This window comes from Excalfactoria chinensis, chromosome 3, assembly GCF_039878825.1.
Source record: "Excalfactoria chinensis isolate bCotChi1 chromosome 3, bCotChi1.hap2, whole genome shotgun sequence".
Classification (NCBI taxonomy): domain Eukaryota; kingdom Metazoa; phylum Chordata; class Aves; order Galliformes; family Phasianidae; genus Excalfactoria; species Excalfactoria chinensis.
The window spans coordinates 51,280,496-51,307,765 of NC_092827.1; the positions used below are offsets into that span (position 1 = coordinate 51,280,496).

The following is a 27,270-nucleotide window of genomic DNA, read 5'->3' on the forward strand; positions in this document are numbered from 1 at the left end:
GACAGAGCATGCTGCAGCATGGTGCTCAGTGACATAGAATGCACTTAAAAAAATCTCTATGTAACTATGTCTACAGAGATTAGTTGTAGTGCTGGTACTGCAGTGGTCCAGGGAACACTCTAAACACCCAAAAAGACCTTATTTTCACAGCTGACCTCCAGTAATGTTTATGCTGACAACTGTGGAAAATGTATAGTTAACTGCAGCTACTGTGTGCCTATGGAAATGAGGGCTTAGGGACAAAGTAAGTCCTTTTCCAGTGTGTTGCATAATTTCATTGGGAATTAATTAGGTATCTTTATGAAAATTTCCCTCCTGAACAACATCTGAGTAAAGAAGACACAGATTTTCACATTAAAAAAAAAAAAAAAAAAAAAAAAGTCACATACAAGGTGTGTGATATGCAAAAAATAAGCTCTTTATCAACTGTTTGGCGTATCAGGATGCTTGGCATGTGCTAACAATAGCTTCTGGCAGGCTTGGACTCCCTTCTCTGTGCATACCAGTGCCGGGCATTGAGATCATAGAATCACCAAGGTTGGAAAAGACCTAAAAGATCCAGCCGTTCACCTATTACCAATAGCTCCCACTAACACATGTCCCTCAACACAACATCCAGTCTTTCCTTGAACACCCCCAGGGTCGGTGACTCCACCACCTCCCTGGGCAGTCCATCCCAGTGCCTGACCACCCTTTCTGAGAAGTAATACTTCCTAATGTAGATAGGCTGATCTTCATCACTTCTGCTATATCAAGGTTGTGTACAACAAGGGTGTACTAGCCTCACCAAAGCTCTGCTTGTCCTACCCAATACCTTAAGAAGAAAGAAACACTGAGCTGTCAGGGACTGAAGAAAAGACAAAGAGAAGAAATGAGAAGAGAATCCCCTGGTCAGCCAGGGACTCCTTGTACAAGAATCCCCATGGGGAGTTTTGGGTTTTTGTCCCCGTTTTCATCCATTTAACAACTGTGGCAACTAGTTTCTTATAGGAGGAGTGACCAGTTGCAATGTGTTGCTCCTAGACATGTTCCCCTGAATAAATCCTCCCTGTGGTTTTACTACGAGTGCTAGTCAGATATACCCAAGTACACGTTTACAGCAATAACTTCTTAATCTGTACATATCAAGAACCAAGACAAAATAATAAAGCATACTCCAGGTTGAATGTGAATAACTAAGTTTCTTTTAGTTTATTAATTTCACCCATATACATAGTTGGTTTTGAAAACATGATGTGAAGAGCCAGGACAAAGTGTAACAAAACTTTATGTGAAAAGATTTCAATATGCAACGTGCCAGTGTACCTACTGTGTTTTGTATATACTTTACATTGAAAACCAAGTAAACCACAGTTTCCAAAGGAAGTACACATTTTATTTTGAACTAGCAAATTTAGTTTATTAATATGTAAAAAAATAAATCTACAACAGCAACAGTGCAAACACATCAGAACTTGCATGGCATACAGAACACAAATGAATAAAAATTATTGTACAAAGGGCCCAAAGTTTCCTATGGTACTGTATGTGACATGTACCACAAACAACAGAGTGAGGGATAAACTGCAAGGTAAACAGGAAGATGAACTGCATATTACTGGTTCTGTCTTGTATGGTCTCTCTATGTCAGGAGGAAAAGCTGTCATGCCTTGGAACTGCAATTAAAATGAAAAATTATCAGTTTCATCATATAAGATTAGATCTGTTAGAGCTTGCACGAGAATCTTTTGTTAGCTTTGTATTGCAGTTGTGAATCTTACTGTGAAGACATCAAGCTCAGTAAAAATATTAATATACTACATGTCAAGTGATCAGCCAGTGTGAGGATCCACTGTTTTCTGCTTGGGAACAGCTGTGTACACTGGCATCCTCTCCAGTAAACGAGGTTAGGCTTTTGTTGGTTGATCTGTATGACCTTGTTTTGTTTTGTGGGATTTTCTGGCTGGTTTGGTTTTTGTTTTCATCTTTCTGTAAGATGAAAATGGAAGACTACAGTGTTACAGCGCTACTGAGATACTGGATGATATCTGAAAGCATTCATTTGCACATACAAGGCTTTTACTTACATGTAGAAGGCAGTTGATGGTGCACACATTTTATCTCTTTAGTCCTACAGAATCAGGATGATTGAGATTGGAAAGGACCTCTGGAGGCCATCTGGTTCAACTCTCTACTCAAGCAGGGCTACCCAGAGCTATGTCATGCTTCTATACGTTGGGCATTTTTACTCTTCTCTTAGATCACAGTGCAATTTTTGTGGAATATGGCATCTACCTGTTTGTCCTGGCTTTGACATGGAATCAGAGAGATTTAGGTGCTCCACTTAGTTATAAATTTCCTAAATCTACTCCATGCTTACATGGTTTAATTCCTGAATTAAATGAAACACTGTTTGGCTTATGTTGAAGAAAATAAGTTCTATGAAGAGTGAACCCCTGGGCACAAATATTTTTGAAGGTTTGAATGTCCAACTGTACAATATATGGTTAGTGTTTTTCTCAACATTGCAATTATCATGCGCTGCAGAGAAAGAATAATCCCAATACTGGCTTATTCCTAGACAAAGATAAAATTGATCATTAGGCTATCCCTATAGCAGGATAAAGGTATTTTCAATTCACTTCCTCCACTTCAAGTTTTTACTTTCTTGTGACAACTCACTGCTTAGCCTTTCAGGTTAAATCTGTTTCTGATTTTGATGAGTATAGCCAATTACATGTAATATCCCTACTTAGGGAAGGAAAAGGAAAGAGCCCTAATCTCAGCTTTGAAGAATATGACTGAGTCATTTGAAATAGGAAACTAATGATAAAGAGAGAACTAAGTACTCCCAGTTCCAATGAAGTCACTTTTTGACAAAGTTAAGACCCAAACACTATTCCTTCATCCTGTAAGATAAAGTGGAACAGCATTTTCCAGAAAGCAAACCACTCAAAGAATAAAGAAGCCTATCCACTCCTGATAAAAATTCTGAGTGTTTTCCATCTTCTTTACTTGTTCTCTCACTAGTAATCAGTGAAAAAGTGGCTAAGCAACTGCTACTGGACAGCAATTAGCCAAAAATCTTACCCCAGCCAATGAATAGTTACTTGCTCTATTATCACATGTATTCAATAACTACTCTTCACAGAAAGTCTGCAGTGGGGAAAATATTAAAAAAAACAAAACAAAACAAAACAAAAAAACCAAAACAAAACAAAAAAAACCCCACATATATCTGGATCTCTTTGATTACTTATAGTTCACAATAGTTCACTGCCCTTCTGTGGGCAGAACAGCCCAATGTTGGAGAGACCTGAGAACACTGCTGCTGGAAGGGGAATTTCTCTACTACCTGAATCTACTGTGTGACAGCTCAGAAGCAACAGAAGCTTTTCTGCAGAGTGACAATTCCCTACCACCTATCTCATGAGTGGTATTTAGTATCAGCTCTGTTAAGCTGGCCTAAAATCAGTTAGGAAATGAACTAGCAGAATGAGACAATTTCCCCTTCTGGGGAGAAAAAAGTCAAAAAAATCAAATCTTGAATTTGGAATCTGTAAAGGAGTTCAAGGAGCAATGCATGTTTTCCAGCAGATGACACTTTATTGTGCTAGTAGTTGTTTACAAGCACATATCAACATTAATAATAAGAGTTTTTCCCAGAGGTCCTGTTAATATAACAGTAATTTAGAATAAATAATAAATTAAGGGGAAATTATTTTTATCTTACAGTTTTTTCATCAAAAGTACAGGTAAAAGAAAACTATCAAAGTTAAAATCTTCCAAGAAAGAATGCACAAAAAGACAGGCAATGCTTGATGCATTTTTTTGGCCCATTACTACAGATATCTCTAAGATGCAGTGCCAACAGAAAACAGAGATGTTGGAAGACTTTGTATAAATATAAGAGGTTTAGATGTCTGAATTAAGAAGTCAGATTCCTGGGTCTTCCTTATGTAGCCAATACAATCTCCCCTACAGAGTGATTAAAAGAATAAATCTGATTTAGGAACTTTGAATCTTCCATTACAAGACTCTAACATAAGTCCCTGACAGTGGAGGGAGCCAATGGAAACTTGATACCAACATTAACACCTAATCTGAATACATGGCCTAGACACAGTGGAAGAGACCATAATCCCGTTTGTTTCATGTCATAGTTGCCTCCTTTTTAAGATTTAGAAAGCTTAGATGAGAACAGACTTACCGACCATTCTGCATTATCCGTTTTTGAACATCTCACATTCATTGGTAGTTTAAGCACAAGCTCATTATAGGAGAGACCCTCTGATTTGGACCACTTGAACTTGTTCATTGCATCCATAAAAGACAGATTTTTATACTGCTTAGGACTCTTGATAATAAAAGGCCAAGTCCTGAAGAAAAATCAGTAAAAAGAATTTTAAAACATAAATAAGCACTACCAAGTCAGAACTGGTATGGGAATTTACTAAGAAAATAAACACACCATTAATATGCATTATAAATATATATATAGAACTCATTTGAAATCTCTGCTAGTGAAAACTGATACAATGTCACTGACTTCAACAGAACAGTCATTTAGGAGTTGCTGCCAGATGCTTTTAGAAGTGAAGGATTTTTAATTAAGAATTACACTGCTATTTTCTCATCTACAAACTGAATACACAGATGATCCAAATTACCCTAATGGAATAAACAAACAAACAAATGAATAAATAAATCATGCCCTCTACTAGGCTTGACAGGCAGTGTTGTAGAAGAATGTTTGCTATTAGAAAGCTGCTTCCAAATGGCTCCACAAAGCTCTGGCCATTACTCAGATAACAGGTCAAACCTTATCCTAGCACAGGGTTGCTAGATTGGCAATGCTGCCAAAAATTGAATGAAAATAACCAATTTTTTGGACATTTTCTTTTGGCATGTCTTAGTGCTATGGCTGCAAGGGAATTATTGGCAAGAGGTGGGTTAGATATCTGCTGTGCTTCTATAGGAAAGCTGACTTTTTGAAACCCTCGCCACAGACAAGTGGGCTTAGTATTGCTACCCACCACCTCCCTGAGATGGAGGAGGGGAAGGAATGAGGTCTCCTATCTTTCATTTAGTAGTAGAAAACTGAAACATAGTAATAACAAAAAATAAAATTAAATAATGAGCAAACAAAAAATAGCTAAGGAAAAGCTTATCTACTGTTTTTTCTTTCTTCTCGTTTGACTCAAGTGAAATGAAAAAAAATGGTGAATGGGACAAGTTTTTAAAAACAAAGCCAGATACACCTTGTGCAAAAAATAAAGTGACAGAAACTTTAACTAACCTAATGTTTTGTTTTTCTTGTTTGGATGAAGTGTGTATTATCCCTCTAAAACATTTTAGGCAGGCCTGTATTATTTTGCAGTACACTGCCTCCCATTTGCATTGAGTAAAATGCTGCCTATGCCAATTTAATCTGCATTCAGTATCTAGGCATGGAGGATTTGATTTTGGTCAGACATCTAGTTTACACTATTGTAGCCCAATCATTTCAATCTCAACTCCTCATTACTTATACCACTGTCCATGCCACCAGACTGAGGGGGAAAAAAAGAGTTTCGAAGTGAGCCACCAGTGCCTTGATCCTGCATCCAGTTGCCTTCATGTCTAAGTCAAGAGACTTTAGAGGAGCCAGTGAAGCAATTCCAGTGTAAAACTGACACAAGAGAGATGAGCATTGGGTCACATACCCTTAGGCTAACAGAGCTTAATGAAACAAGAATTGTGGATTAGGTCATAAATACTAGAGGCATTAACAATCTCTTCTTCTAATTACTCTTCCATTTACAGCAGACAGCCTGCATACTTACTCTATTCAAAACATCTTTATTTCCCCAGGCCAAATGTGCATTTTTTTTTTTTTCTTAAATAGAGTTATCATGAATGAACCCTCAGGAGAGCATACATTCGTTAGAATATTTTCTTTATAACTTCAGAAAGACTCTTTTTGCTAGGATTAGCTTAGAAACTGTGTTCTCCCTGTATTAAGAGAGACTGTAAATAGCAGTAGTGTCAAAATGAAGTAGACCTTGGCTGCATTCTGGCTCTCTTTAAAATATCCAGTCTTGGATATAAACTACAGAACAAAGACTAATAAGTCTGTACATTAAATTATTTTGTGATAGGTTTTGTATGGTTTTATTCAGACATACTGCATAAGGAAAGTCAATTTTAAAATTTAAACAAAAGGCCATGAGAGTAACCTATCCCCTTAATTTTAAAATTTTACTGTTACTTTAGTTTATAAGAAACTTTTTATAAGAAACCTTGCTATAGAAAGTAACATCACTGTGCAGTTTAACCTAGTGACATCATAAAGCAGAAAGGTTAGATCCAACAACTCAGTGGGAAGTGTGCTGGTTTTGCCTTTGGCTCCATGATGAAGGCCAGAAAGAGTTCTGCTAACTTGAATAAATTCTAATGCCTAATTTAACCATCCCCCCCATGCCACACCCTCTGCAAATTTGCAGGCCAGCAGCCAGATGCCAGCTGAACTGCATGGGTCTTCATAGGGCTTACTACAGATACTGAATTACCACGGTAGACACTGAATTAGTCAGATCCTCTCAATATGAGCAGCTGGACAATATTCAGTATATTGTGGTTTATTTCTTTCAGAAAGAAAAAATGATAATGATGCTAGGGGGTTTCCTTTCTGACGCAATCCTGTTTTCTTGCAAAAATGTGCAGTGGTCTGTTTCCCTGAAAAGAGGAAATCAAAGTCTCAGAAGACAGTGTTTGCTCAACTTCTGCAGTCAGTGGTTAACCAAAAGCCTCTTCTTCCTCTTTCTACTACTTTATCTGCATTTTTTTTTTCTCAACATACTTTGCATATCATCTTCTGACTTTTAATTCTTCTAAAACTCCAGTTGCCTCTTTTTTCCACATTTATGATGCTTATCTACCATTTTATCTCTTACTGTGAATGATTTAATTTTCTCTTATCTACTTAATTTCCTTTCTTACTTAGGACTTCTTCCCATTTTATGCATTCTTGTCAGTGTCACTGAGACAGTGGTGAGCTCCAGATGTGAGCATCAGTTCCACAAGGGCTGCTCTGAAACATCTCCTATTTTATTATGCTGGCCCATTACTTCAGAGACAGATGTTGGCAGTATGGCAGTAGAAGCTGAACACTCCAGCCAGTATTCCAATACATTTTGTTGCCATGTGACAGATGGCAGCAGAGGAGAAATCTGACCAAATGGCGTCTGACATGGAAGTGCGGATGAAGCAAAGGTGTATGAAGTATAAAGCACTGAATTTCTCCATCTGGAAAAAATGGCACCCACTGATGTTCACTGACTCTTTGGTCTTTATGGAGACAAAACAGTGGATGTGAGTGATACATTTCAGCGATGACATGGTTAGAGCAGCTGTAAATCAACTTCAGCAGAATTAATGACAGCAGATCTACACAGACTAATTCAACAATGGTGCTCCCGGAGTCCTACTTTTTCAAAATCATCTGTATATCAGTGTTTCACTGATACGTTTTGATAAACTAATACATTTGAAGCATTGATATGATATTTATATGAAGTTTTATTTCTCTAGATGGTTGGTGGGGAGGTACCTGCTGCAAGAAAAATAATCTTTTAAACAAAGGAAACTATTTTTCAAATAATAATAAAACATAATAAAAAGCAATTTGGCCAGAGAAACAAGTAGCTACAGAGCATAGGTTATTCATCAAAACAAAGTGTCATGAGTGATTTTACAACAGGTTGCATATATTATATATTCACAAACATTTCACTTGCCTGACCGGTCTGTAGATTTCCTTAACACCAATGAACTGGAGTTGCTCCATGATATCTGGAATACTTGCACACCGGGTGAGGTTGATCCGCGGGTAATAGAGCAGATACGACAGGCACATTTCATTCCTGGTGCTGAGACCACCCTGAAAATGGGATTTTTCTTTTAATCAAGGTACCATTGGAACACCACAGATAGAAACACTGGTTAGTATTTGTATGCTAATGGAATGTGTAGCAGGAGGCCCAAGTCAACAGGTTTACTTTGCATGTTAGGTGACCAGGTAACAATAACATTATGTAATGAATTACAAAATACACTGCAAGTTCAAGCAACAACTCCTAAGCTGAAGAGATGCCAGAAACTAAAATGGTCAATAAAACAAGCCCCTGTTACGTTCAAGTTTGATCTGAAAAGTTCAGGCTTACTTTTGGCTGTCTCAGATGTACTTATATCTACCATGATTCAGGACCGGTGCGGGAAAAATCTATTAGGATAATTAGTCTTCTTAATAAGAAATAGCATGAGCTCTGCCTAGTAAAATGGAAGCTGGGATGGAATATGTTTCCATATGGACTATATGGACTCAAGAACAAAGGAGTGCTAGCTGTAAAAGAGTAAGATTTTTAGCTCTCAGAAGAAACATGTTCTGAAATAGTCTTCCACTGAGAATCGAATTTAACATTAACATAGGTAAGTATGGACAAGTTTATGACCTTTATGTGTCCCTAAATCCTGTGGAAACACTTCCATAAATCTCACAGAACCACAAGTAATAGGAATGTAGAACATAATTCATTAGAATATGCAGAACGTACATGTTAATGTATGTTCTGAAGAAAGCATTCATTTAACTACTGAAATCGCATTTTTCAGTATCTGTTATGAAATGGCTTGCTTATTTTTATAAACTAGTCATATGAATGCATTATGCAAGAGATCAGACTTTAATCCTAACAGTCCTTATGACTTTAAAACCTTAGAAATGACATGTTATTGTGTAATTAAGTAATCTCACACATTTTAATTGCACCTTATGAATAAGATTTTCTTACCCATGTCATGCGTATTCGGTCCATAGTGCTGTAGTGACATTCTGTGATTAAATTATCCCCCTGAAACAGAAGACTTAAGAAATTCAAGTTTCTGAATTTTATCAGCCCTGACTTCAAGTAACTACAGATGATGGCAAAAACTTAAGAAAAAAGGATCAGAGTAGTGGATACAAGGTCTTAAAAGAGCAAAGAACTAGGGAATTATTCTTTGCCAAAATCTGACACTTAACATTCATGTTAGCCCAGATCCTCAAAGGATCTCCTATGGATTTAAACAGAGACTTCTCAAGAGGGTGATCTATTTCTTCATACAGCAATGGAAGTGCATAGTTAAAAGCCTATTTTCAGGAAAACTACATGTGCAGACATTGCATACACACGATCCTTTCTCCAAAACTCTTCCAGTACTACTTTGCATATATTTTCCCAGGCTAATTTATCTTGCCAACTTCTATAGAATTACTTGACAAATCAGGAAAATAAGGTTTTCCACATCACAATAACAGCTATTTATCTGCCAAGTCTGGGAGTAGAGGAGTGGCAGGCAAAGACTTAGCTGCATTGACAGATATGTATGGGAAGGGCTGAACACTTACTCTCTCAACTATGCACAATTAACTGTTTGCTGTCTCAACAGTGTTTTTAAATAAAAAGGCAACACCTTTGTTCCCTGTACTTAATCAAATACATGTCTCAAAATCACTATAATCAACAGAAACAAAAATACTGAAGAATATAGAACATACTTCAAAAATCTGACATGCTGGGGCAACTTCATGTCTTAAGAATGCCAGAGGCTTACTTGCTCTGTTTTCTTTCTATTTGTTATCATCTTCCCTTATCACCCACTGTATCACTCTTCCTGAAAGAAATCAGGTTACCTCTCTAAGGATGAGAATTTCCCCTCCCTTTTGAGCTTTACTCCTGCCAGGTCAGTGCTAGCACTAACTGTAATCTGGGCTACCAAAAGAAGGTATGTCAACCTTATGTTTGGCAAATGAAGCCTGAGCCTTCTGAGGGAGCTTGAACAGGCACAGTATCACTGCTCCCTGTGGCAAGAAGCCAGCTGACATCAGTGAGGACACTGGCTCTCCTGGTTGGAGCTGGATCACATTCACTAAAAGTTTTCCATTTGCAAGACTAGATCTTTAGGTTCTAAATTCAGAAGGTGGTATCAGTACACAAAGAAAACAAATCATCTGGACTTCACAGCTGAAAGAAGAGATATTGGGAGAGAATAACAAGAGCTTCTATAACTTTTTTTTCTTATATTATTATTAGCATTATTAGATAATCAATTAGTCTTGGTTAGAATTACACCAGAATGGTATATGAAGAATAGTACTGGTACTTGTGCATAAGATGAAAACAAAAGGCGTGGAACAGGCTCACTTCAGAGAAAGAATTCCAGCTTCTACTTTAGCTGTCTGTTAAGTTGCAGATACTATCAAATACCTCATCTAGTCTTTTTGCTGTCTACTCCCTTTTGTTCTTGAATTTTAAGAGGCCTTTCTCTATAATCTGCTTGGATTTTCCTAAAAGTATTACAGGCTTTCTCTGTAAACCTGTCATCTTCTGCCAGCCCTCTTCCTAAACTCTTCAATGTTTCTTTCCTGGAGGAGTTTGTCTTTGAAGTCCTCATAGAGTACAAGCAGTTGGACTTCAAAGAATAGATGCTGCACCTGAGCATCCAGATAATAAATTTCAAGGTCAACATTTTAGCTTTTTGCCTTTCAGGGGCAAATGTCAGAGTAACCCACAGCATGGGAAAAGAGGCTGAAGAAAAAGCCTAGGAGATCAAACAATGGGGATCCTACTATACTTGAAGTTCAGTCATTCCAATGGCCTTTACAGCTCCAGTTATAAATAAAATGCAGTTGTCTGACACTTTGCATCCAACCAATTTAATGTAGTAATAGGCTTGTTCACATACACCAGAACAAACACATCTCTACCTGCTCTGCTAGTCAGAACTGGAGTATCCAACCCTTTGCAGTGATAAGCTTTCTGTCCTCAGGCCACAGCTTCAAAAACAGGTGCCTGCTCGAACTAAAAAGAGGTGAATGATAATTTTTTAGTGAGTGACTCACTCGAAAAGCATAGATTGCTTTCATGAAATACCTAGGGATAACTACTGGTTTAATCTAAAGCTTTGTAATATACATTTATTTAGGACTTTTAAAGAAGTATAATACAATATCACAAAAACAGCAGATGGAATACCATGATTTCTTCTTCCCCAAAATTCTGTTTACTCGGTGAAATCTCATGTGGAATGCAAGCTTAGAATTTTATTCCTAACAATAAATAAAAATGTAAAACAAAGAGAAAATTTGGCTGATTTGTAAACACACTTGCAAGGGTGAATACTTGCTGTGCACAAATATTTGTGATTTGCTACTTAGTTCCAAGGGCTCATTAAAGCCCCGTGGTGGTGTTTCCATCCTTCATCTGGTTGGCTGCACAACAAAGGTGCAACCCGGCACACCTGTGATTATATTTCCTGCTTTGTTTGAGCGTTTGTGATAGCAAAGCTCAAAACAAGCATCTGTGGACATCAAACACATCCAGTGAATGAGCTGATGGTCCAGGTCAGTTTTGTAATGAACCAGGTGGATACTCATGAGACACATCAGATTTAATGCATTAGTCTATTTCAGTAACTGGAAAAAGGACCAAAACATCAAAGAAATTCTGTAGCAAAAGTAATCCTAAGTGGGAGTAAATGTTAGGCAAGTGATCTCTTAAACAATTTCAGGAAAAGAATTAAGAGTGCCATACCGGCATGATGGTTCTTTCTTCCTCTAGATACTGAAACTCTTGGAAGTTGAAGTCAAACTCATCATCATAAGCAAGCAGCTTTTGCTCCTCACCATTGCGGAAGTGACGCATTCTGATGGCTCTGCCAGCAAGGTGGGCATGAAGGAGGACTGCAAACACATGAATCCCACTAGGCCTCTCAGCACCTAGAGCCTGGCATGGGGAAATCAAGATCATCAGCATGCCTAGAGGCAATGTAGTGTAATCCAGAGTGAAGATGTATTAATCTATGCATTTCATATTTTACAGCAAAATGCAGTCTGGAGCAAAAGTAAATCAGAATGCGAATTAATAGTTCAATATGCAAAAATGTTGATTTTGTCCTAGAGATTTTTTAAGATTTATTTTAATTAAAAAAAAACATGTCTTCACTCCTAATGTACGCAGCTTTTATGAAAATCTACTGGACTGCCAATAATTCTCAGTATATTAAGACTTTTAAGTGTATTATATCAAAACCTACACATTATTTTACTGTTCTTGGCCAATGCTACTGAATATGGATGCCTATATATATATATTTATATATATGCATCTGTGAATGAACACTGTGCCAGAAGAAGCCCTACATATTAAGAGGCTGCAATTACAATATGCTTTACTTCCATTTTCATGACAGTGGGTAGTAAAATACTGTAGGTTTTCATCTTAAACTTCTTTTTGCTGGTTAAAAACATTTTAAAATCAACAAATCTGACACAATTTCCATTAGACCTGAGATCTGCAGATGAAAACTTTGGATTTACTAATTTTCTCCTGTTTAGAGCCCAAACGAGAAAGAATTTATTCTTGCAGTATGTGACAAGCACAGCCTTTAAATCAGAAAACATGCCACAATAGATTACTCCAGTATTTTTAAGTGGAAATATATTACAATTATAAGCAACTTTTAACACCAACAAGAACAAGCCAAAATTCTGTACGTAATTTGCCCCTTCATTCCAATCTACATCATGCAAAGAAGATGTTGATCCAGCCTTTCTCTAAAAATGATAGAGTATGATGTATTAATCACAGATTTCAAACTATTTCCTTTATCTGCAGAAAAATTGTAGCTATCTTTGTGAAACCAAATGTTTAATGGATGCATAATCCTGTGCTTTGGGCCACAGAACAAAACCTGCTGTCATCTTTAGTTTCTATGGTTGGCTTAAGTATACTTTTCAGACTTTCACTTTGCTATTAGGAGCCTTTTGCACACACATATATCTTAATAACTCACTCTTAACTGTCATCCTAGGTTAGTGATTTCAGGCTACCAACATCTTTGCCATGGAAAGCAACGTATGTTTATATACCAAACACAGAATTAAATTGTCACAAGCACTGCATCATCCAATATTTGTCAGATCAGTAAAGCAATACTGGGCATCCCAAACATCTAGATTAAAGACTTGAAATTCTGGAGAGCAGCATGTAGCAGATGTCTTGACCCAGTTCTTTAACCAGCAACTAAAAATCTTTCCAAGGAGATAAAGAGGCTGTCCTAAACTAATTCTAAGCATGAAAGCCACTAGTTTTAGACAGTACGCATACCTCTTCTAGACATTCCAACGTGCAGTGACCCTCTGACACAAATTCAGGCATGCCTGGTGGGATATTGTGGAAGAGGCTGACCCAAAGACCGGCTTCAATAACACCAGCATCGTATTTCCTTAAAACTGGAGTATAAAATAGCCTCAGACCAGAGTTATCTATCAAGCCTGCAACAAAATAACACAGTCAGCCATGGCAGTAAGTCAGTATTAAAAAAATAATAATTAAAGAAATAAAAATCCAATCATTTCACATTTTTCAAGGCTTGTCCTATTTTTGTTTGCTTCTTTGTTATATTTTTAACAAGAAAATTGAAGAATCAACCTCAATAACCTGGAAATGAATCAAACCATATGTGGGAAGCAATAAACAGGGGAAGCCCACAATAAGGTTGTTAAAAGTGGTATGCTGATATCTGCGGTGTTCAGACAGGAATGAAAAATGTATGTTGCTGGAAGCCCCCACGTTCCTTCTGTTGACTTACCCAGCATGGATGTCAGAGAAAAGAAAGTAGATCACAGGCATAAAAAACAATACAAGGAAGTGATAAAACCTCAGAAGTTGCCATGTATGGTTTTAAAATGAATTATTTAAAGCAGAGCTTAAAGGTGTTGCATTTTTTTTCCCCCTGAAGTATTTGACTTGGGTTACCTTCTCCTTGTGAATTCTGTTCCTTCACCTTAAGCCCCTCCATTAATAATATTTTTTTCCCTCTATTCTGGATTGCCTGTCACATCACAGTTTACCTCAGATGACCAAATACATCCTTTTTGCAGTCTTCCCAACTAAGAGATCATCAACAAAAGATATGAGAAAAAGCTTCTAAAATCGCAAATTTAAGTATAATACTACCACACTGAACAAAGAAGGCAAGAGAACTGCATTGGAATTTAATCTTCCCCTCAAGGATTTCTCTTGATTACAAGAGTAGTTTAAAGAGCAAAATCTTGCTGTAAGAACGGTGAGCTTTAAAAGTGAGAACGGTATGAATCTACTTAATACATCTAGATGTTTAGCCACACTCATTTGTTTGTGTATCTACTTAGAATTTATGTTGTCTCCATCCACTAAGTTTTTATAATTATTTATCTTGCCTTAGCTATTTTTATAGGGCAAGACGCAAGCAGAAACAAAGATTGCTTTGTGTTACACAAGCCCTAAATTCTGTGTTATCTCATGTTACCTTCCTGTTTATTGCTCTTTTTCAGATTTCAGCTTTGAAATCAAAAATGCAAAAACATTGCCAAGTATCTCAGAGAAGGTAAGAGGCTTCCTCTGTTATTCTTCTAAAAAAAGTAACAGACATAGCACTGGTTGAAACCAAATTTTACATCAGTATGAATTCAGCAGGCTGTTTTAAGATGGACAAATGACAGAGGGATACGGGAGGTGCTAAGTTACCCAGTCACTGACACCTGAGATAGTGTGGTTCATAAAAGTTAAGGAACAAATGCTATGAGCTATGCACAACCAATTACTAGTGGTAGGGAACTACGAGACCATCTGTAATATACAGATCATTATATTTTAGTTAATATACACTATCTCACATCTCAGTGTTAATTCATTTTGGAATCTGTATTCATTCTCTTACTGAAGCTGTCTTTAATCCCATCAACCTGGATTTTTCCACTGTGGTTCTCCTCCCTCAAGCCTCCTGCTAACATCTAAATGCCAGAAATTTTTGTGATAACTAAGAGTTTTTGATAAACAGACTCAAAAGAAGTCATCTTTCAAATTAAAAGCGGATGTCACTGAAAAAGAAGCATTCAGAACCCTCCAAGCTAGAACCAGTTCATACATTTCTGAGCTTGACCGGGAGCCAGCACTGATTATGAACCTGAGTCACTTAGGCAAACATTTCTCCACATGCAGAGGTGAGGCTGCTGGCTTAACTGCAAGACCCAAACTGGGAAAACACAGGCCCTGAAATGGGAAAACAGTGGTGAAGGTGATCTGGTGGCAGGATGGGTGGGAGGACTCAAGAATCCCACCCGCACTCAAGCAGCAAAAGCACTTGGGTTCTCCCATTCCCTCTCCTGGGACAATCTTATACCGTGTGTTTAGCCAGGGACAAGATAAACCATCTGGATCACACACATATTGCTCTGCTAATGATCTCTGAATTTTCCTAAGTCTTCAGTGAGACCTGTGTTCACTTGGGACTGTCTCAACATGGCAAAGCTGCACCGATTTCTTACAAAGGAAACAAAACTCCTGATTCCCAGATTTTGTACGCGTCACTTAAGCTAAGAAAAATTCATACAGCACAGTCAATTAAAATAAAAAGGTAAATTTAGGGACACGGTCCAATTTGAAAAGAGGTTTTCTGCACATGATGTGCCGAGCTTTCAAGTAATATTTGATGGGAAATCATGTTTTACCAAGGACAGAATCATATCATCATTTGAGTTTAAAGACTATCCAGTCCAACTCCCCTGCAACAAACAGGGATGTCTACAGCCAGATCAGGTTGCTCAGAGCCCCTTCCAGCCTGATCCTGAGTGTCTCCACTTACTGTATCACATAAGAATATGCATGTTGAAGGGTGAAAGTCTGTCATTAAATAAAACAATTTTAAGAAAGTTCTTCACAGACATCATAAAGAGGGGGAATAGCAGTACGATGGAATGCCCCAGAAAACACAGAAGATTTTATTTGAATGCATGGGGCTGTACAGAACCAGTACACTGTGCAATGAATTTTACCCAGTTCATTTACTCCAGTAATCAGAATATCCTTAGGCGTAGAATCTCAACAAACTTCTGCATAAAAGCAGAAAACATTACTGAACTTTTCAAAAGTCAGCTTTGAAGTATTCTAGATTTTCTGAGCGTCTCAGTTTTAGAAAGGGAAAACAAAACTTCCTTTTATTTCTTCTAGATATAAATAAATTTTAGGGCGAAGATTAAAAAAAAAAAAAAAAGCATTATAAAAGAGAAGCTTATAATTTAAGATAAATTGTTTTTACATAATGAATGGCCAACAGTCTGAATTTTTGTTTTACGTTCAGAAATTGCCACAGTTGAGGCAGATGTATTAAAAGTACTTCAAAGCTTATAAAAGGCTTGTTCTCAGTGATGCTATCTTGCAGTCTGGTTGATGTGCTGCTGTCTCTCAGTCTGATTGGATTTCCAAGCAAAAACAAAGAATAAGGAGAGAGATAACACAAAGAATGTCTTGATAATAGGTGTATTCACCTGGTCCACAATTCTTTGTTATCTCTGAATCCCCCACTTTCTTCAGGCTATGTTTCTTAGTGTAATGAGGAATACAGGGGAGCCAGAAAATATCAAGAAGGGGAAAATGAGACTCAGCTTTGCATCTGTTCTATTTGCAGTGTGATGCAATGAGTACATTTTACAATATTGCTTATTTTACAGAACAGGAGGGTACAAACCTTCAGTGTATGTTGGATTGTCATAATGCACCTCCATAAGAACAAACTGAGGGTCAGCTGCTGTGCCAATGGATAATCCAACATGGGGAGGGTAGGTGAAGCCCTGGAATCAACACATGCACATTGAGCTAAGGAACTTTTCCCATGGTTAAGAGTTAGTTTTTTATATATGAATACCATTACTGCTTTGAAATGATACAGTCATATAAATGATACAATTTATAAACATCGTTTATTTTAAAACTTTCTGAGTGTGACATTGTAGCATAATATATTTAATACTGCATGCACTAAGTAACTAGGCCAGTATAAATTGACAGCTTTTGTGTTTGCCAGAGGATAAAGCCCTGAGCATCCTGGTCTGACCTCATAACTGACCCTGCTTCAAGTAGGAGGCTGGACTAGAGGCTTACCAAAGTCCCTTTCAACCTGCATTATCTTATGATCTAGTGATTATTTATTCTTATTGTTTGAGTGGAAAATGGAAATGCCATTTGAGATGTATAAACAGTGCAACATTAAGCATTTAGTCTGACAATAAAATCCTTATGAAAAAGTGAGTCAACATTTTAAGTGCTTCTAGATTACAAAAGCAGTAACATGCAGGGAATACAGAGGTCATTCGTAATTAGATTGTTTTTCAAGTGCAAACCACTGCATTTTAAGCAAAACTGTCTCAACAATAAAAACTGTATTTGTGGCAACATGTACATTAGTGAGCCAAATAGTGAGAAAGAAATAGATCTGTACAGCGCAACAGGTTGTGCTAGACTCACTGTCTCCAGTCTGCTTTCCTTGGGCAATCTCTATGCACTGAGTTCCATTTTTTGTTGAGAAGTGCTGGGTTCACCCCCAAACATTAAATTTAACTTCATCCTCCCAAATAGGATGAAGTTTCAAACAAAGGAGCTTAGATAAGTGGGGATAACTGGGAGATTTGTTTCAGAAGCTCATTCCTGATTCAAAGCAAATCACCAGTATCTTATAGGTGAGCTCATTTACTGTACTCACTTTATGAGGAATGAATCTGCCCCATACTATGTTACAGATAGTATTTTGATATGCAATGTGAGATCCTAACTTTTCGATTCTTGATGGACATTCAAGAATTAATTTTAGTATAGAGTTACAATTATTATGATCTTCATGCTACATAAGCATAAACTGAAGCACTGAGTACTCCAGTAATCTTGGGTGTAACCCAGATCTTCCAGATTGCACTCTGTGGATCTTTAACAAGAGGAGCATGCTTGCAAAAGCTTCTGTAACAGCTGTCAAATGATAAGGTATTTATATGAATTTTTTATTTCACTTAGATTAAGAAAGTTGAAAGTACTAGGTCAGAGCATAGCTGATGGCGAAAATGCACAAAGTACATCAGAGATAATGCTCATATTGGATTAAGCTTCTTTCAGTTTGTACATGTAGCAGCTCCAGCTTCCTTACACTGTAGCACTCAGAAGCAGTTTCTGGATCGCAGGCTGGCAAGCGAGGGCTCCAGAAACTGTAATCTCTTCAGTCCCTCTCTTTGCCCACATCAAGTCTAAGCTGGCAAACAGTGAAGCAAAGGGGTAAAGAAAGTCTGGGATGCTTCATCTGTCAGTAGTTCTGTCTTATGTCAGCTGAAAGCATTTACAGCACTTTAAATTAGCACGTGAAATAAGCTGAAGTCTGGGTTAGCAAGGCATCTACTATGTTTTCAGGAGATATAACCCATTGCCACAATCAAAGCACTCCTTGTGACAGCTCTGCAGCAATACACAATCACTTCTATACTGAAACATTTACTTCTAGGTCTGGGAAGGAAATTTCAGAATTTTATTCCTCGGAGGGGCAGTACTACAATCAAGGTGCTGATGGGGTGCAAAATGAAATAGATCTATATCTAGCAAAGCCTTTGATGCAGTCACCTACAGACACCGCTTTTAATTCTGCCATTCTCCACAGATAATTTATTTTCATTGCTGAAAGCAGTGCATTCCTTATAGACAAGATGAAATGGTGACAGACTTTTATGCTCTCAGTCATCTTTTTTTACTTAAAGCATAGATTTGGTCTATCCTTTTTTCATCACTTTAAGCTTGTCACTCAAATAGTTCACTGTATTTAGCACTTAAAAAGCCAACCAGAAGATGAGGACTTGGTGCTGAAGCAGTTAAAGACTGATTGTATAACCTTAAAAAAAGACAGTTGAAGAAGTCACTAACGTACGAGAAGAAACCTGCATTATGATACACACCCTACTAATGCCCACTTCATGAAGCACACTAGATAGCCATTCGTCCTACCTCTCCTCCAATGGCCCATGCAAAAATGACTGTCTCACATGTGAAAAAGGAGTCTGGCATATTGGGGTGGTAACACTCATGCCCGTAGTCCAGTACACTGTCATTCAAGTTGCTGCTGCACTGATAGAGCAAGATGTGGTGCACCAGGTTCTCATGGCCCTTCTGAATCAACGGCTCAACCTGTCAAAGGTAGAATGAAAAAGGAAAAAAATATATGCCTGTCTCAGATATGATTGGTTCAATATATAAATCGACAGAACTACAAAGTATAGTGTGTACTTATATTGAAAGAGAAGACTCAAATTTAGATTGTTGCTACATTGAGATGCTACTCAGCACTCTCCAACTCCAGGAATTTAAAACATCTTCATTTAAGTGAATCAACAGGGAACAGAAAGAAGAACCTGTGTCTTGACTAAAGCTATGTTGCCATTTGTCCTTTCTCTCTTCTACCACCCCAGCCTGGTACTGTCACTTGTTCTTTCTCTTGCCCATCCCTGTTAAGCCACATTCCAGCATGCCTGAGATATAAGCTGGCTGAATGACTGCTCAGCTAAACCAGGTTGGTGTCAGAACTGCACAAAGCTTTTCAGCCCCATCTCTGCCTCTTTTACACTAGTTTGAACAAGAGTTGCCTATTCATTCTGTACATCTAGGGGGAGCCCGGAGGTATAACCCCACATTCCTCAGCAGCTCAAGATGGACTTTCCTATTTTTTAGACATCTATAAAAATTTAGAATTTATAATCTGCTCAGTTGTAAAGACATTATTAAGACATTCCTCAGATGCTGGGTGCTCCAGTCTGCTTGTGGCAGTGAGGAGCTGGAGGGTTCTTGAGTGTTGCAGGGGTGCCCCCAGTATAATTTGACCACTGAACTTCAAGGTAGTCCAAAATTTCATTCTGGAAGAAAAAAACAACCCAGTGCTTGCTCTGTCTTTGGATGGATGATGTTAAATCTTCTCTGTCAGTGATGACATCCCCGAGGCAACCATGAATACTTCTGAAAAAACCTACTTTGCTTTGCAGAAATATAATACTCCACAAAACATCAGCATATAGAAACCTATCTTAAAATGAAAGTTTTCCCCTTGTTTTACTTTCAAAGGCTGCATCCCAGTCTGTAATATCTCCTTTAAGTTAAGTCAGCTGAACATCTTCTGTAAACGTTTTCACAAGAAATCTAAAGTTTAGCAATGCAACATTTAAGATGCAGGTACCCATGCAGTATTGCATTTTACTACAGTTAGGAAAGCAAAGGTATTTTAAGCAGAGGAAAAAACAAAACAAAACAAAACAAAACCACATACATATATAAATCCTAAAATTGCATCTATTTATTTTGAACACAATTCCCAAGTACAAGAGCAGGGTAAGAGTTTCTTACCTTGCTGAAATATTTTCCGCACAATAGTGTCACAGGAATTTATCTCTGTATATTCTTCAAACCACTGAAGCAATTACAGAAGAGGGAGGGCAGGCAGAAGAGCATATAAAGACCACCTTTGTTGATATAAATCCACAAAGTACCATTGAAGTCATGCACTTGGGGAGTCCAGCTGCTGCTGAGTATGGGTACGTCTTCCAAGAAGTGCACAACCCCAAACCACCCACCTCAGAAGTCAATGGAAGGGTGCCAACTTGCAGTGACACACCAAAGTTTTGTTCTAATGGAAAAACCAAAATGCTTCACATTTTGAAGAATGAAATCTTCCATACTGTTTTCAGTAATCCCAATTTTAGTTAGCAATACCATTCTCATGAATTACTTTTTCATGACAGTAAAAATATTTTTGAAAAGGCATTAAGAGTCAGTTTTCCCATCAGATAAGAATTAATACTCAACTGTGTGAGGCTGACTGACAGAGATTCAGATGTCCATTTCAGACTGACGTTGCTTCTTTCCTTGCTTTTTCATATATGTGCACATTCATCCAAATACTAAAGAATCATCATGGCAGCTTATACATTAAACAGAAGCATATGTCATGGGAATTCAGAATTTCCACATAATGTATGGATTAGTCAGAGATTTGATTATGGGAGTGCTATCTCTGTATCTACCAAGAAAAAGGAATATTTTTGTCCAAACACTTGATAGTTCTGTGTGCTGCCACAAGATCTCAACACCTGCTGTGCTTACAATCACTACTTCAAAACCAACTTCCTCTCAGAGCAATGGGACATCACCAAAATTAGAAACTCAGATCCTGTCACTGATTTCTCTTAGTGTCGGGTACCTAAATAAAAACAGTACATTAGAAGACAGTTTTGTTCAGCTTTCTTTAGTAGAGAAAAGAAAAACAGAAAACAAATAACCATCTTTCCAGTGTATTTTGTAGGACATCTCATACTTCAGATGCACTAAGAAATAATGAAAAGTGGCAGTGAAGTTAGACCTTTCATACATTTTTATTGTTAGAGGTTAGAGAAGTACCGACTTCTCTCTTTCCTTTTCAACAAGTAGAGAGAGAGAAAAGAAACTGCTAGGTGTGGGTCAAAAAACCTTATAAAAAATGTAGGAAAATCTCATGAGTAGAAATCACTTACTTAGATCACCTCCCTGAAGTTCACACAACCATTGTTCCTGAATGAAAATGAGATAAGTAAGACAAGCAAGCCCCGCTGTAGTGCAAAGTTCCCTTTCTCTGACCCAGTGAATAGATAGTTATACTTAATAAGTGGAATAACTTCAGAAGAAAATAATATCTAAAATATTCATCTTACCCCTTATTCTAGCAATTAACTGGAACAGGGATTTAAACATGCCACTTCCGCACCCCAGGTGAGTGCTGCCCTACTTAGTCAGCCAGCTTGTCACTGTAGCTTATAGTGTGAGAAGGTTCTTTAAACTGCCTCCCTCTTTCTCCTTCCACGAGAGCATTTGTACAGCTTCGTTTGCTCCAAGCAGAAAAGAAATTCCCAAATCTCACTTTTTTTTTTCAATAAACTGAATGTCTTGTTTTCTGGCCTGCCCTACAAATAATGATGAACAATGACAGAGTTCCTCAAACATGAAGCCAAATCTAACAAACCACTAAGCATCTAAAACTAACAAACCACATGCATTTAAATGTACACATAAGCAGCCCCAGATTTAAAATCAGCTGCTAGAGTAGGTATCTACAGTTAAATATCTAGATCAGGGTGGCCTTATTTCCAGAGTATTTGAAGCCCCAATGAATGATGACACAATTAGTTGGACTCATTTCTACAAGGTTATTATTAATACGAACTGCTCTATATCAGTCTTGAACTGTAATTATAGGCATTCATTTATCAGAGTTTCCAACTATTTGAATTTTTTAAGCATAAAGTTTTTTGGGTTCTGGTAGTATTTTATCCCTAAACCACAGAAATGAAAACTAAGCTAAGGATTACTTTTGCAGGTCTCCAGACACAACAATAATGACTCAATGCTGTAAGTCACTATAACTGTCTTGTATGCCTCTCTGGGGAAATAATGCTACTTTTACAATATTTATGAAAAGATAGTAACTTACTATGGCAAATTAGGACAGAGAGAAATACAGAAAAAAAAATTGTGATAAAACTAGGCATATTACATAGTAGTCAATAAACTCTAGAGATTTAAGGAATTTGTTTCTACTGATACCTTGTTTATACATAGGCTCGTTTACTTTGTACTTGTAGTGTAAGGGGATACTCGAATGACACTTTCATCCATCAATACCTGAGCAATTCAGAATATTGTAGTGAAAATGGAAATCAGCCCTTCATTTTCACCTCCTGTTAGCCAAAGTATTGAGGGGAAATATCTGAAAAGACTTAAAGAGAATATGCTTATAGTTATTTAAAACATTGGCTTTCCCATTTTACTCCACTCTTTGAGGTTGATCTGTGGTGCCTTAATTGTAGCTGCAATGCATGGAAGAACCAGCTGTCAGGGTTCATCTCTTTGCCATGCCATGAACAAGCCTGCAGAGATAGTGCACTACTGCCAAGGCACCTCAGTGACTTCTTCACCTGCAGGCAAAGTGCATTTTCTGCTTGACATTTCATAACTGCCAGGGGCTCAGAGAACAAAAGCCCTGTGTCCACCAACTGCTGAAAGCATTTGGAACTGTGAAAAATAAGTGGATACCCCAAAATCACCCTCCCCCGCTTTTCATGAAACCTGCAAAAAGAAGCTGCTCTTTTATTATTCATGACAATTTACTTTTTAGATCTTTTCTACCTTCTCTGAAAGCTTGGATGAAACATCTTTCTAACTGAATACACTGACATACGTGAACAAACCTGACTCCCTCTGACAGAGGTAAAAAAGCAATGGATGTACTATACTCACCCACCACAACAAATCAGGGTCCCAGAGAAGGAGATATCATGCAAAATAAAGACAATGCCTTTTACAACCAAAATTATGGATTATGGTTATGGAGTTTGAGTAGCATGACTGATGGGGTAGGTGGAGAGGTTTTAAGGAGCTCCGTGTGTAATTACTGTATCCTTTGGCACTTCTCAAAATACTGACTTTCAAAACACAAAATAACAATTTTTCAATTCGTTATCAAATTAAATTAGTTAAGACATGTTTCTCACTGTACACTTAACAGAAACCGTATTCTAGTCAATACCGCTAATACCTGAACAAAGAATGCTTGCATTAATCAACTTCAGTTTTTTTTTCTTCTCTTACACGTTTTCTATTATCCTTTTGCCTAATGCACAAATTGAACATACAACATGTCTTTGTTTCTTAAAAAAAATAAACAAAAAACACACATACACAAAAAAAACAAACAGTCAAAAACTGTAACATAATAGAGGCTTGCATCTCCAGCTGCTGATAAACAGGGTCAAGATTCTAATGTGAGGCACATTAAAGAGGATGAAAGCACAAAGAGCATTTCTAAGAGCATAATCTAAGTTAGATTCCATACAAGGAAAAATATCTCCAGAAGTCTGGATGTCTTTCATGCTTGCTCTCTTCTTTTTCCTTTTTTTCTTTTTCTTTTCTTTCTTTTTTTTTTTTTATTTGCTTTGCTTTCTTTGATGTTACAGCTGTGGTTTGTTCTTTGTGCCTGTTTGTGTGGATGATGAAAGTCAGTAAACTATCTCCAGAGTCTCTCCATAGTGTCCACATTACAAAATACAGTGCACTGAACTTAAGAAAATAAAATACTGAGTTTATTTTTGTGTATGAAAAATGGCAACAGGTTTTTGGTCATATTGCAATGGTAATTCTACACAGGAATGTCATTTTAAAATGCAATTTTATTTTTTTAGGCTCAAAAGCTTGCTTCAACTTAGTTTTACATTTTAAAGTGTTCAAATAAAATCTGCTTCCATTAATCTGTTACATAATCACATGGTGATTTCTAATCTCCTTTGGCCGTATGTACACTAATAAATGCCAACCACAGACAATTCTTATCTTTGAATCTATCTGTGATACCATGTTCATATATTCATGGAGCTAAGCTTTAAAAAATGGCAATAGAATTGCCTCAACCATACCTGGGCATTAGATGTTCAGTGGTGGTCAAAACCATGCCAGGAAATGTGCAACTAATTAAAAGATAGGCAACCCTCAACTAAGCCTGATACTGAAAATGAGAGAGAATGGGCTTGAAAAAAGAGCAGATGCACTTCAGCCCAGAGTCTTCAGCAAAGTGACTTCAGCAATACAACTATCAAGCTACTAAGATTTCCTGTTCCCTCTGGAGAACATTATAAAGCACCAAGCATCCTACCGTCACCTCTACTAACTGAAAGACACTATAGCATGGCATGTTGCCACTGTAAATGACTGCCTTAGCTTTATATAACACTTTGTGTATGTAGCCTCTGGCAACACAAAGGAACAACATTTTTCTGTCACCCAAAAACTGAGAATAAAAATTTGACACAAGATTTTGTCCTGGCACTGTTATGTCTAAGATTGTTTCTCATCTGTGGTTGGTTATTTTTTTGAGTTTGCCATGTCCTTGATTAAACTCAGACCAAAAAGTGACGGTTTTGAAACTAAGTGCTGGCTGAGTTTACTGTAGAAAAACTTTGAAACAGAGGCCAAGAATTTTGCTCTCTGCTTTCTGTATTCAACCTTGGAAGGAACTACCACCTTTCTACTGGCTACTCTGGAATTAGTACTTCTTGCCCAAATGTATGCCATGTACGTATATTTCAGTAATTGTCCTATTTAGAAAAGTTCAAAGTTCAAAATGTCATCAAGATTTTTCCAAATTTTTCCCCAAAAAATGCAATTTTGGAGAAAACAAACGTTTATCTAAAACATCTCACTGAAGGTTTAAGATTTTTCTTCAGAAAAGCAAACATGTAGAAATACTTGGCTCAATAACACTGAGACTTTTTTGGCAATAAAAACTCTGTGTATTCCAGAAAAAAAATAAAATAAAAAATCTCAACAATAATATGGTTTGATTTTCATATACATTTTCGGACAGAAAAAACACTAGTTGCTTTCTGCTTAGGACTGGTTCTTGCACACATACTGACGGTGAGCTGAGCAAAAGCCCAAGAGCTGGAAACGTGCCCTAGAGCTAGGAGAGAAATCTAAGTCCATGACTCCAGGATAGGCCAGGATTTTAACCCCAACAGCTATCTCATGTCAGGAGGAAAGCCTGTCTAGGCCAGCATCATGTCTGCAACACTAATCTGCTGCAGACTTTCAGCCGCAAGTTCAGGAATCCTGGGGTCAGGCAGGGACCACCCTCCCAGCCCCCAACCCCATCTGTCAGAAAGAATTAACTTAATGCCATAGAGCAGTTAGGGCTGAAAGAGATACCTCAAATGCTCAACAGGCTGCAGTCAAGCACGGGCTAGCTGCCTAACCTTTACTGAGATCAGCCCTATCATCTGTAGCCAAAGGTCTGTTTGTTTTTCTTGCTGTACAATTCAGATCTTAAATTCAGTCATTAGTAACAAAATCCTTTAAATTCACTTGATCTGAATTTAAATACTGTTGTTTACATAAAAAGCTGTATATTGGTGAATGACTTGCAGGAGCCTTAGCAAAGCCACGTCTACTGTTTCACTGGCCGTTCTCTACGCACAGGCATTATTGCTTACCTCGAATTGTTCTCCAAATGTAAAAATATTCATTCAAAGTATTTTCACAGCTTTAAGCTGGAGAAAATATTACTAGTGTTGCTACTGATATGTCTGGCTTCTTACATTTTAACACAAAAGAGAAACAAAAGAGATAAAAGCACAGGCCACAGCAACCATCCCCACCCCCACCTTAATAATGTGATTAGGTAAGGTTTCCCTGGAGGATGGAAATTTTCCAGACCAAAAATAGAGGTTCCATATGAGTTAAGGCATTTAAATTTGCATGATTTGTCCTTAATATACCTGTGTTGTTTCCCCCCCCACCCCCCCAAAGCAAGATTCAAATGCAAGATATAATCCAAAACTGAAATAACAGTGCAGACTTGTTTGTTTACTTATTTAAGTTAAATTGTTGGCATTTTGTTTTAACTGGTTTAAAACACATAAAAATTCTCACATCAGTGTGGAGAAACAAGTCCTTACCACAAGAGTAGAAAATCTTATTCAAAGCACAGATATTTCCTGTTCTTGGTGTAAAGAAGAAAGGATTTGTTTACTCAGTGACTGTGCTGTTCAGTGAAGGCTCGTATTTGAATTTTATTAGTATACCACATTAAGAACTAATTACCATACTGCAGGTTTAAGCTGCGGAATGTTCACTGGAAGAGAATAAGGCCTTCATGATAGTTACTGTTCCTGTTAGTTGGAGAGGGGGCTCTACCTTTGAATTCATACAAATCCTGCCATTCTCATGTATTACCATGATTAAAGAAATGCTAATGATTGCACTGTACAGCCGGAATTTCTATAGGTTAGTATACGGAACAACTTAAATATTCTAATTAGGAGAAAGGACTCAAACAGCACAATAACCATGAAAAACAAAGCATTTTAAAATGAGAATTAGAGATGGATTTAGGGCTCCTTGTTCTCTTTGCCATTAAGTTTATTCCTAAATTCTTATTCCTAATTAATTGCCTGGAACTTTGCCACTCACAAAAAGTTCAGATCTGAAAGGCAAGCAGTAATTTAGACTAAATCCAAAAGAAATATGCCTCAAAAAAAAATATTCATTAAAAAACTGTTTCCACCTGAGGAATGTCTGAAGATATAAGATAGCACATTTAGCAACAGTTAAAAATTATAACCCTGAGGAGCAATCTGATAAAAAGCTTGGGTCAAGAATAGACATGTTTCATTCAGTTATGCTTTCCGGCAATACATTCATTGCACTCCTAAGCAACAGGAACATGGGCAGAGCAGTTGCGGTACTCAGTATGATCAGAGTCTTTCAGCAAAGCTAACACACACCAAACAGAATGAATCGGCAATTAATCAGTAACATCATCATTTTCTTGGGAAAACAGTATAATAATAAAGTA

The 27,270-nt window shown here is 37.4% G+C and overlaps 1 protein-coding gene across 2 annotated transcripts in view; it reads right to left on the reverse strand.

The window, feature by feature from the left end:
* Positions 1-1,163: 1,163 nt before the first annotated feature.
* Positions 1,164-27,270, reverse strand: part of MOXD1 (monooxygenase DBH like 1) — a 48,984-nt gene continuing 22,877 nt past the window's right edge. For both annotated transcript variants that reach the window (XM_072332624.1, XM_072332623.1), the window contains exons 5-12: positions 18,855-19,034; positions 16,567-16,669; positions 13,167-13,333; positions 11,592-11,783; positions 8,811-8,870; positions 7,758-7,900; positions 4,190-4,358; positions 1,164-1,655 (exon numbers count right to left, since the gene is read on the reverse strand). In XM_072332624.1, coding sequence (XP_072188725.1) covers positions 1,488-1,655; positions 4,190-4,358; positions 7,758-7,900; positions 8,811-8,870; positions 11,592-11,783; positions 13,167-13,333; positions 16,567-16,669; positions 18,855-19,034 — 1,182 coding nt within the window. In that variant the 3' untranslated portion in view covers positions 1,164-1,487. The remainder of the gene's footprint in view (positions 1,656-4,189; positions 4,359-7,757; positions 7,901-8,810; positions 8,871-11,591; positions 11,784-13,166; positions 13,334-16,566; positions 16,670-18,854; positions 19,035-27,270) is intronic.